The sequence below is a fragment of the Varanus komodoensis genome, unplaced genomic scaffold (assembly GCF_004798865.1).
Source record: "Varanus komodoensis strain SLA01 unplaced genomic scaffold, ASM479886v1 scaffold55, whole genome shotgun sequence".
NCBI classification, from domain to species: domain Eukaryota; kingdom Metazoa; phylum Chordata; class Lepidosauria; order Squamata; family Varanidae; genus Varanus; species Varanus komodoensis.
Window position 1 is genome coordinate 1,548,730 of NW_025336157.1, and position 12,223 is coordinate 1,560,952.

Consider the following 12,223-nt stretch of genomic DNA (forward strand, 5'->3'; position numbering starts at 1 on the left):
TGGTTTTATCTGAGATGGTTTGCGCAATGAACTAAGTGTGTGCTGGAACATTTAGCACAATCCTACCAGGAGTTCCCATATTTGTATGTCCAGATATAAGTGAGAACATGCAGATCAGTGTCCTAATCTGTACAGACCTGGGCCCAAACCTTGCAAACACTCGTGAAGCCCCTGGCGGTGCGGTGCGCATCATCCAGGCAGAGTTTTCAGCCCCAAGTGCCTCTTGCAGAAATTAATGCAAAGCAGCCCTGGCTTAAAAGGGAAGGATGACGTCCAGCCGAAGGAATTCAGGGCTGCCTTTCAGAGACAGCAGTTCAGAGAAACCCCCAAGGCAGGGAGGGGAGGAGGAGAGAGAGAGCGAAGGGGAAGGATGCTGCCGCATCGTTGCTCAGTTCTGAAGTTCGGTGCACCCTAAACGCTGTAGCCTCGGTGGAGAAACAGGACGGAAATGTGCTTCTGTGGAGGCAGCGAAGTGCCTGTGTGCAGTGAGCGAGATATTGAGAGGTTCTGGATTGCCAGATCCTCTTGGTGGGTCTCAGAAAAATTCCTGCTGTTTTCCCCCTGGTTTCTTTCTTTAGTTTAAAGCCCTAAATGGCTTGGGTCCTGGATTCCTGAAGGAGCGCCCGCCCCTCAGAGCTTAGAGGCCCTCCTCTGGGAGCCCTCCTTGAAAAAGATTGGGAGGGTGATTACCCAGAGAACAGCCTTCTCTGCAGTGGCACCCCGACAGCGGAACATGCTCTCCAGAGAGGTCCGCCTGGCACCAACGCTTCTTTCCTTTTGGTGTCAGGCAAAACCCCTTTTATTCTCCCAATATTTTAATTGTTAATTTGTTTTAATTGGCGGCTTTATATTTAATATCAGATGCTGTGCCACTCCCATTCTTCTTTCTTTCTTTATTCTATTTCATTAATGGAGCTGTAAACCATCCCAAGACGTCTGTAATGGGACAGTATAGAAATACATAAATAAAGCCCAGAGTTTGGGATCCACCGTTTGTTCCAGTGGGGCCATTATAAATAGGGATCATTGGGCAAAAGGGAGGGTTTCTTACAGCACAGGTGGATGCTGGTTTGGACCAAAAACTCACCTGGTCCGGTATTGTTCTTCCCACCATGGCCCAAGAGATGCTCTTCTTGGGAAGCCATGAGCAGGCCAAGAAAGCAAGAATCCTTGTTCACTGTCGATTCCCAACAAGCCGTGTGATACAGTGGTTGGACAGCTGGTCTGCAGAGGCCTGGGTTCTAATTCCCACTTGGCCACAAGCCTCATTGGGTAGCACCAGCCATGGATTCCCAGCCTAGCCTACCTCGCAGGGTCGTTGTGAAAGGAAACGAGAGAACAAAGAAAATAGTTGGACTGCCTTGGACATCCTGGAGGAAAGGGCTGATATGTCACAAGGACTTAACATAACAGGGGAAGCAACACTGGGCAACTTGCTTTTCAGACTTAGCCAAACTTGGACAACAGCCTGAGCCATAATTATACAAGTCACGATGCTCCCGCCAGGGTGCGATGTACTGAATTTCTATTTTCAGTACAGTAATTATTCTGAAAATCACACAGATAACGTCTCAATTAGCACATGCAAATTTCTCTGCCCTCTTTTTTGCAGTGCATCAGGGGCACAGCATACCAAAAAGGTACCTGAATGGTGGACATTTGCAAGACACTCCACAATGCCGGACAGGGCAAGGAAATAAAGCCAAAAGGAACAAGGAAAAGGAGGGCCCTTAATTACAAAACCAACCAGGGGAGTTGCACTTGGCTCATTAGACGGCCTTAATTAGCCTCATTTTAATGAACAAACATCCAGATTCCTGGGGCTGTGATCCCAGTCTGCCTCGTAAAAGGAATTGCTTCTTGTTCGGTTTGTTTTCTGAACCGGAGGCACCGACAATGTGTTGTCCTTGGTGCAATCCTATGCAGGTTTAGACAGAAAATCTGTTTATCCTCTTTAAACATGACTAGAGGTGCACTTTTAAAGGAAAACAAGATGGGTTTCTGCACCTCCAGGCACACCCAAAGTTGAGTTTCCAGCTTTGCAATGCTGTGGTGACTCGAAGCAGTCTTCTGGGCACAAGGGACTACAGTGCCCATCATCGCCAGGTCGAGTGGGGATCCCAGAATTCCTGACCAGAGCAGGTGCTCAGAGATTCACAAATCTTAAGAGCCTCCCCAAGCTCTAATCCACTGTTTTGCACTTGGGTTCAGTTGATGGGTCCTGGGTTTGCAGAAAGTTCAACAGGGGGTGCCCAACTTTGTCATTCCCTCATATTTAGCCTCACATCTCACCCCAAAGAACAATCTTGGGGAGCTGCTTAGTAAGTCAGTCCCCTTCCAGATATAACCGCGTGCTGGTTTTTGCGAATATCTTTCTCTGAAGTGCGACCAAGCGCGATCCACTCGGGTATTTCCTGGAGGCTGGCAAGATTCTTTCGGACTGTTTTAGCTCTCGAGATGTCCAACTCAAGCACTGTCTGTACACTTTAAACGTCTTTAAACCCCTGCCTACTGAGATGCTGATGAACCCTGCACCCACAGCAAAATGAAATCCCACAGATTCGCACAATAGACAGAAATGTTTAAAGCTTCCTTTCCAAAGAAACACGGAGAGGAAAAGGGCTGGGCCCCAATTACGTTTTCTGCAGAGCAATCAGACTTGTTTTGCACTTTGGTTTTATGCAGCAGGAAAACTTTATATAGATGCTTATTGTGCCATTAACTCCGAGGGCCGTCTTTCAAGCACTCTTCTCCACCCGCAGTCTTAACAGGTTCAAGCGATACGTTTGTGGTTTAACTGAAAGTAGCAGCAATCTTCAGCAGATCTTTCTTCAACTCTTTACCAACCCACCATCTCCCTTCCCGAAGAAATCCGTCCCTTTAGAATAAAGGAAAAGATGAAGGAAAAAAGGAGTGGATTCATCTAACAGAATGAGATCGGAGCAGATGTCCATTAAGTGTTTCTAGATTCAACTGACAGCACCCACCTTGTGCCCTCAGGGTGAAGGTAGACTGTCTTTAACTGTGGAGGCTCCACATGGCTCCACGTGCCTATTCCCTAGAGGGAATGGGTTTGTTCATGCAGAAAGGTCTGTTTTTCCAACTCTCACGTCCGAGGGGGTTTGGACTGACCCCTGTGGGAGATGCCTGGATCCACTCCCCTGGGAACCGTTTGCAAGAGCTGGACTGGCTTCTGAAAGATGGTTTCACTTTGCATGCACAACGTTCCAGGTGCAGTCCTTGGAATCGTAAAGAGCCTTCGGGGCATTTAAAGTGCAAGTCCGTGCACGGAAAGCAGGCGTTCTCCTGCGGAGCTTCGATTCTGTCTCAGTGGAGGCTGTTGGTCCCAGCAGGGTGGTGCAGCCGCTCCCGCTTTCTACTCGAACTTTTAAGGAGATCCGCGGCGTGGAACGGCTAGGCCAAAATGAGGTTCAGCACCACGGAGAGGTGGCAGTGGAGTGTGTTGGTCTGTCAGCCTCAGGTTGGCCTTCCCATCAAACTAAGCAAGATTCTAGTCCATTGCAGAAGGAGCTGACCCTAGTAGGAACACTGCAAGCTTAGCAAATCAGTTTATTATTTCAGACCAGGTTCTCTCTTGGCCTGACCTGGAAAGCCAAATAGAAACCGTTGTTTCTTAACCAGCTACGGACCGCAAATAGAAGCCATGGTTTATTGCTGGCTTACGAAGTCCAGCTTGTTTAAATGATGGCCTGTTGTGGCATCTTGAACCCAGGACCGTGGCCTATCCCTGCCTTGTTCGAGCTGCTGCCCACCCTGAAACGGGAGTACCCAGCAGTTGCAATAAACCATCGTTTACCAAGCATGGCTTGGCATTAGGTGTGAACCTGGCCAGAGCTGGGCACTCACCCTCCTACTTTCCTTAGAGGGTGCAATTGCTGAAGCCTTGGCTGAAGGAGAAAAACATTCTAGTTTTTAAAAGAGAAGCAACTGGTTTGTTAATAGACGAACCTTCACTCCCCTCCCAAAAAGATCTCTAGAGATTTAAAAAAGAATGACTTTCAATTCCACAAATTACCTTCTGTAATCCATATTGTACTTTTCTATGCTCCATTTGGGGATTTATTCTGTACTGAGTTTTCATGATTTATTGGTACATTATTGTATCATCTTTTTAATTAGTCTGTGCAATGCCAACAGGACTCATTTTGAGGCATTTAATAATAATTATAATTCAGAAACGTACACATAAACACAGATAATACCCGTCTCTTTCTCCCCGAGGAAGAAAACACAAACTGTAGTTCTTTGTTTAAAGGAAAAACAAAATAAAACCTAGACATCTGCTTTCTCCAGCCTGGAGAGTTTGACCTTGAATGCTAATTAGATTCTGCAAGCGAGCGAGCAGAGAAAATCTTGCCTTTCTCATGCATCTCGCTCTCTCTGGCCCCATGGATATGGGGACAAAACTACAGACAGACTTGTTCCATGGCTGAGCAGAGCGAGGCAGCCAACGCGGGGTTCGGGGCCCTTGGACAGCAGAACCTGACCCTTGTGGGCCCTTTGCTGAACATCGGGGCGGGGAATTTAGATCAACTTGCACAGGAGCCCGTGTGTGGGCAAGGGCGCGGCGATTCCTTCCTGCGGTTCCCAGCAAAACATCTGGAAGGAAGAAGAGGGGCTGGGCGCGGCACAGATGTGCAGGAAGCATGATACGCCGCGTCCTCCTTAAGGCACCCCAGTGCCATTCTTTATAACAATCCCGATGCCCATTTGAGCAGAAAAAAGTCCCTACAATTCCCATCATTCCCAGGATTTATATGCATTTTTCTGGCCTAGCCGTGCACCGGATTGTGACTTTAAGAATTTGAGAAAAGCTCCGCAGGATCAGGCCATGTCCATCCAGTCCCCGTTCCGTCCACACCGAGACCAACCAGCTATCGAGGAAACCGACAAGTAGGACGTGAGGGGAACAGCACCCTTTCACCCATGTTCGCCAGCAACCACGCATTGGTGTACTGCCTCTGGGACTGGAGGTAGTATATTGCCATGAGGACTAGTACCATGGAGAGCCTTCTCCTCTATAAGCTTGTCCAGTCAATTCAAATGGGAGCCCATCATTGCATCTTGCTGCTCAGGAGCCCACGCACTGCCAGATCCGGTTTCAAGGCTGCCTCAGGGAAAAGGAAGCACGTTTTAGCTTTCCACACCTGATCTCCTGTGCGTTCGCAGTATCTTCATTGCAATGATTCCACAGGAATTTCAAATAATACTGTCGATAGTACTCGAATCAGGACTGTGCAGACTTATTTAATCATTAGAATTATGTGCAATGCAATTAACAGAAGATGCACGTTTGAATCTCTTAACCCATGAAGACTAAAAACTTGGGAGTGATGGGGGATTACTCCACCCCACAAAAATGATTAAGAGAAGAATGAAGATGCAGCAAAGGGGTTTTTTATTTACCAAAGTGTGCTGCCATGAGAACGTTAACACCGGCAAATGCATTTCTCCCACACCCAAATTGCAAGAGATGTTTGGAGAAGCGTGTCCAGCAGTCCTGACTGCCCAGGAGGACGGCGAGATGCCAAACAGCCGCAGCCGGAAAGACTGGGGCGGATTCCTCCCCACTCCAGCCCCAGGGTGTGATTCGGCCCGGGGCTGGGCTCCAGCTCAGATCTTGACCACCTCAGCAGTGACGCAGGGGCTTTTCCGCTCACCGTCGGAAACCTTCCGCTGGACGCAGAGACGGCCGTAGGTGCCTCCTACCTGGCCTTTGGTTAGCCGGCCGGGGTTGATACAAACACAGCCAAGGACGTCCTACAGAAAAGCACAAAAGCTGAGCACGCCAAAAGCAGGAACAAAACAGCAGCGTGTGAACAACACACTGCGGCTTTGTCAGAGGGGAGCGCACAACAGGCAGCTGCCTCTGGCGAGAGAGTTAATCGGTTTGCCAGGATGCCAGCCCACAGAGGTAGAGTGCCTCTAAACATGGAGGCTTGATTCACAGTGGGGGGCGGATGCAGCTCGGGTGTACAACCCATGCCAGCTCCAAAGCAGCTTCACCCTCCGCCCCCCCGCAGTCCACACACACCTTGATGAAATATTTCAGGTCCGACGGCGTGATCAAGATATCCGGCGTGACCGGGAGTAGCGTGTACTGGTAGAAATGTTCAAAATCAATGTTCATCTCTTCTGCAGGAGGGTACAACGGGTAGTAGCTACTCAGAATTGGGGGCGAGGGGAGGAAAAGAAACATGGCTATGAATCGCACCTGGTGAAGACTTTTCGGAGAGTGCAGGCACAGGTGCGAATGAGCACGTCGGCATCCGCGTGGCCCCTTCCCCTGCCCTAAGCAACCGGCTTACCTCCTCTGGGTCAAGATGTGCTTGAGAATTCGGGAAAAGCGGTCTAAGACGCTGGAAGAACTGGGTGGAGAGATACCAAGGGGAGGAGGGGAATTGAAGGGAATAATTAAAGCCACTAGAAAAACGCATAAGGCATTTATCAATTAAAACAGGATTAATTAATTAAATTTACGAGGAATGGGCAAGCCGCATCCCCTGCACTTTTCTTCCCAGGCGTGTTAGTCCAGCAGGTTTCCTCCAGGCCTACCTCAAAGGGTCGTTGTACAAATGAAATTAGAAGGCAGGAGAGGCAAGAATGGCAGTCCAGAACTGGCCCACCAACGTAAGGATTAAATGTGTCAGGCCACAGCTGGGGATGATGGGATTCGCAGTCCCACACATCTGGAGGCTCCAGATACGGGAAGGGTGATGGAGAGCGGCCCCTCCGTTGGAAGAAACTGGGCAGGGAAGGGCAGCTGTGAAAGCCTTTGCCTGCGGCGAGAGGGGAAAGGTGACGACCGCGGCTGGCAAAGCGGAGCCGCCTCTCCGTGAAAGAGGAAAGGAGTGACAGATGTGTCTGAGGAAGGCGGAGGACGTGACGCATCCCTGTCGAGACCCGAAACGAGCTTAATTGTTTTGTGACAGGCCACGAGCCGCTTGCACCAGCTGGCCTCAAAGACCCCAAATCACAGGCCGTTTCCTTCCCAGAGTTCTTCGGAAGGGATGCCGTGCACGGTCCTTTCCCTTCTTTTTCAAGAGGTGCCTTCATGCTGGAGCCGATTTGCAGACGTGCAGACAAACCCTTTCAAATCCGTGGGGTCAACGGTCCCCATGACAAGCAGCAGCACCCCGTGGACCGAAAACTCTCCGATCCCACCGAATACTGAGCATCAGTCGGGGGGGAAATGGAAAACTGAGTCTGGATGTGGAACGGCTCACACTGCTTACCATTTATAGCAGCCTGGACAACGACACAATCTGGAGGTCTGAAGAAGCGCGAGCAAGGCTGCACCGCAACATTTCACTGCAGTTCCCACTTTTTTTGTGTGTGCCAAAGGGCTTCACCCAAGAGATGTAGGCTTGTAAGTGTAGCGCAAAAACGCTGGCATGCTACCGGTTCCAGAATCCAAGTTCTAAGAATCCTCCTCTTCCATTAAAATAAACCTTGAGATTCTAGTCCTCAAGGCTGTGAAAGATCTCTTTGAACATGTGCAGGGGGTGTGATACTTGGCAAAGCTTCACAAGCAAGAGGAACCTTGGGCTAACCTTTCCAGTGATTGGGCTGAGAATTCCTTGCCCATCTTTACAAGGGGGAAAATTTTGTACAATACCAAAAATGTCCCATTTCATAAGGAGCATGAGTTGTCGAATTTGGATTACTGTGATGCGGGGCAGAAATCTGAGGGTTGCGGAAGCAACAAGGTAGAGAACGTGTGCTTTGCCCCAAAGCGCTTACAATGCAAAGGACCAGGTTGGGACCAAAGCTTCTCCCAGTCTGCGCCTATCCGTAAAAGATCCGCCCAGGGCCTCCCCTTTGAGGGAGCGTCAACGAGCAGCAAGAAGGAAGAGGGTCTTTTTGGTGGTAGCCCCCAAATGTACTTCACCCTTCTCTGCTGTGAAATTCACCTGGGGCTAACATTGCCACATTTTGGTGCCAAGTTCAGACTTTCCCCTATTCCTCGGCCTTTGATACCAGCTGATAACAATATATAAAAACCTGTTGATGCTTTTATTTTGGTTTGGGATACATTTTTTAATATTCTGCATTATAGTGTCTTTTTAAGGTTTTGACCTTTGTAAGCTGCCCAGGGAGCTCTGGCTATTGGGCAGTTTAGAAATATAAATAAAATAGTAATGGGATAATAATGATAATAATAATAGGACTAATAGGACTAATTTCGGACTGCCTCAAAAGTCAGCAGTGGGTTGAAATGGGTTTGTCTTGTCGTCAGGAAAGCCCTGGGAACATTTACCTCCCGTGAAAAACTGTCGCTTTGGGATCGTGAGTCAGGCGTGAGTCATTAGCTCTTCATGGGCTCCCCCTGCCCAATCCCCAGTTTCTGCTTTTGCAACACAAATTCTATTCTCCGTTTTATGCAGTCTGCCATCTAGAGATTAGCAGGAGATAAAAGCAAAGCGAGTGGGATTGTGCAATGCTTGCGCCACAACCTCGATCACCAGGAAGTCAGCATCCAGCACACAGTCATGGGACCCCCCATGACGCCAGCTTCTGTGGGGTGGGAGAGGCGAGAGGGACTCCCCCCAGCCCCTCGACGGCGGGTGCTTTCGTAACATACCTGCTGATTTCTTCGGCACCCATGTGGAAGAGCAGGTCTGCAGAGGTCAAGCCGAAAACCACCCCGTTGATGTCCAAGCTGCAGGGGTCCGACACAAACAGCACCCTCTGGAATTAGAAAGGGAACGGGTGGGGGATTGGGAGCTTCCGGAGCAGCCCCAAAACGGGCTCAATGGAGCAGATATTTATCTCAAGCGCTTCAGTCACGAGGGGAAGGCCTCTCAAACCAGCTCAACAGCTTTGCAGAGTCTGCAGCTTGAAGCCGGGAGAGAGCCGATTCACAGGCCCGGGATAAACACCTTGAATGGTTGCCAAAACTTGCTTCCTGGAGGGCCTTCTGCGTGAGGGCACCCGATTTACTTTCCCAGCAGAGCAATGACTAATGCTGAAATTACAATATTTTAGCATGAGACCAAAATATTTTCTGTTCTCCCAGGCAATTTCCGTTGGGTACACTGATTCAGTCACACTTTACTCCAAACTAAATGGCTTGACAACAGATTCTTTTTTAACTCTTTTATCAGATTTATCTTTGAGTCTGGCTCATCTTACTTGCCTCCCTAGTGGCCTCCCACCTTGGCGTCCATGAGGACTAGCGGCAGGCCAAATCTTTCACAAAAATAATAAGCCAAGCTTTAAAATACAATCAAGCCACCAAAGGTTCTTGGAGAGGTAAGGATTTAAAGCAGAGCTCTCTCTGGGTTCAAAGCAAATGCTCCAGGTCAACCTTTGCAACTGCTCCCATGATCTCCAGCCATCTTGCTCAACATAGGTGGAAAAAAAAAGATTGGAGAAGGCAATTCTAAGTTTGGACAGCTCCGATTTGGAGATGGCTGCTCTAACCACTACACCACGTTGCCCGAATCTTTATCCACTTGTTTACAAGAACGCATGTAAAGAATCATGAGGAAAGGATAATTCATGGAAGGCTCACAGGCCAATTCTGCTTTCAGTGGGAAATTTCAGGGAAACCGGTTCGGGAGGAACTGACCAGTGACTCCTCCCTAGGGCATTCCGCAGAAACGATACACACACAACGTGCAGCCGAGCTTGTGCAAGCGAGGGCTGCACTCGTGTCCTCGTCAGCGGCTCAAGGGAAGTCCCCACTCGATGCAGGATACATGACGCAGACTTCCTGCAAGGAGCCGCACGCGTCTTCCGGCTTTCTTCACCTGAGAAAGTGACTTTGCAGCAGGAAGGCCCCACGGGCCTGCTGCGAAAAACCCGGAAGGGTAAAGCCGAGTCCAGCTCTTGCCAAACTGAAACGGCTTCCAAGAAGTAATCTCTGCCGAGCTCAGTAGGGCGTTTCCTAGCACGACACGGAGTCTCTCTTCTCTCCCCCAGACCAACGGAGCGCTGGGATTCCTTTTAGGAAGCGGGAAGAGTCAGTTCCCGAAGGAAAGCTGCCCGTGGGCGAGAGCTGCAGTCTTTGGGGAGGTCAGGCCAGGCTAATTTCGGGGATCAGGGGCCGATTTCCCACCAGTGGAAGCCCCTGGGGGCCACATCCCTGCCTTCTGCTGCTGCAGGAGTCTCCGAACTTTGATTGGAAAAAGCATTCGTGCAAAGACGGTGCTTAAAAATTAAGGCGTGTGCCCCCCCCCCCCCGATGGGAATCCCTGGACGGTTTTGCTGCTTCTGTCATAAATTCTGCAGTGGGAGAATTTCCGCTCTGTGTGTGTAGAGTAAGGGGCCGTCAGCCCCTTAGGTGCTCCTTCGAACATCCCTAAAATCTGTTGTGCCAAGACAGAAGGCAGCCGTCTCCACCTCCGTGTTTGCCAGATGTTTCTGGCGTTCAGCGCCCATAATCCCCAGCTAGCAGGCAAGAATACTGGGAGTTAATAGTCCAAAACCTCTGCAAGGAAGCAGCTGGGAAAAGATGAATGGGACACATACCCTACACTGCAGGGGTGTTCAGAAGAGAAATATCCTATCATTCCTGGCCTTGCAAGGGCCCCAAGGAAGGTTCCAGGAACCTTCCCCTTCCCTTTCCATCCTCACAACAACCCTGTGTGGTAGGCCAGGCTGGGAGTCAGCGACTGGCTTAACGTCAGCCAGTAAGCTCCATGGCGATGGGGACTCAAACCCGGGTCTTCTGAGCCCCAGTCCGCACTCTAATCACTAGGATACCCAGCCGCCTGGTGTTTGGGGACCTCGGCTTCCCGAAGGGCTCATCAGCAAGGTCCGAAGCCAGGAATGCTGGATGCTGAGACCCCAGGGATCTCCTTTCCGCCCTACTGAGACCTGTTCTGACATGGGACCCTCCAGGCGTGTTGAACTACAAGTCCTATCATCTGCAGGCAGAGGGGACAGTGCACTTCCACCCCGCTCTAACATGAGGCCGGGGAAAGCCAGGCTTCCAGAAGGGGCTTGGCTCGATTTGGCTCGTGCCCCCCATTTTCGGCCCAAAAGGCACTGAAAGTTTGCAGCAGCTTGGCAGTCCGCGGGGTCCCACACGGTCCGAGGCTCCCCAGAATACCTTACCACAAGGGTGGTTTCTTTGAACAGCGAGAAGTACCTGCTTGTCTTCTTTCGACAGCTCGTAGCAGCCAAAAGGTGGCTGGGGGTAAATGCAGAGGTGGTGGGCGTCTCTCAGGGACGGGATGACAACCAGGTAGGAGCCGGAGCTGGCATACAGTGGGGGGGGGGGGGGGAAGACATTTGCCAAGAGGTGAGCATCAAAGGCAAGGCAGGAATGAAACGGGGTTAGGAGAGCAGTTCAGAATTTCTCAATCAGAGAAATGACGCTCTCACAGGCTGCTAGTCCTCATGGTTATGCTCTGCCTATCTAGCAAGAAACCAGCAGGGGGAAGAGAAAGCTTATGTCCACTTTGTATGAAAATGGAGGAATACAGATAACAAAAATCAGTAAATCCCAGATAATTTGTGCTGTAGTCTGGAAGTTGGCCGGTTTGGTAAATGTACCACGTTTAAACTCCCTCTTTGCCTGATCTTTCTGGTGGTGGTTAAATTTCTGAATTTTAAGCCACGGCAGACTTGAGATGCAAATCTGTTCATGGAATCAATCAAATACATAACACTTTCCTGAGTTATATAATGATATTTAAATATTTAATTGCATTTAAATGTGTTACATAAACCAAAGGGTTTTTCCATTGATTTCCTCTAGATCCCACGACAGAGAGAAGCATTTGGATAATAAAATCATCCCAGGAGGACAAAGAGGTAGGAAGAGACTTTTTTTTAGTCAATGACCGCTTAGAGTTCCAAGTACAATCTTAATTGTGTCTCTAAATGAGAAAAAGGTTGGGGAAAACACTTAAAACAGTGTGAGGACAGGCAGTGATCCGACGCCAGTGCTTGACAGAGGATGGAACGAGCTGGAAAGGGAGGGGAACGGCGCCGAAAGAAGGCCGGTTTTGTCCTTTGTTCTGTCGCTTGTGGGGAAAACACGAATGCCAATTCAGAGACTAGGCCCATCTGAGAATTCCTGTCCTCAAATACGGAGCTCAAACTTGCAGCCGAGTGTCAACTTTCCACACCAAGTGGAGCTGCAGAAGTTCCTATTTAAACCAGATCCTTACTCAGAATCATGAGGACTGCAATCTTGGGGGGGGGGGGAGAGCGACAAGATCGGAAGAGCGGCGTGGAGGGGGAGGGA

At 49.7% G+C, this 12,223-nt stretch overlaps 1 protein-coding gene across 1 annotated transcript in view; it reads right to left on the reverse strand.

Moving 5' to 3' along the window:
• Positions 1–5,379: 5,379 nt before the first annotated feature.
• The window catches only part of POLA2 (DNA polymerase alpha 2, accessory subunit), a 17,189-nt gene continuing 10,345 nt past the window's right edge, over positions 5,380–12,223 (reverse strand). The window contains exons 14-18 of the mRNA XM_044448821.1: positions 11,120–11,228; positions 8,606–8,712; positions 6,330–6,389; positions 6,056–6,182; positions 5,380–5,781 (exon numbers count right to left, since the gene is read on the reverse strand). Coding sequence (XP_044304756.1) covers positions 5,635–5,781; positions 6,056–6,182; positions 6,330–6,389; positions 8,606–8,712; positions 11,120–11,228 — 550 coding nt within the window. The 3' untranslated portion in view covers positions 5,380–5,634. The remainder of the gene's footprint in view (positions 5,782–6,055; positions 6,183–6,329; positions 6,390–8,605; positions 8,713–11,119; positions 11,229–12,223) is intronic.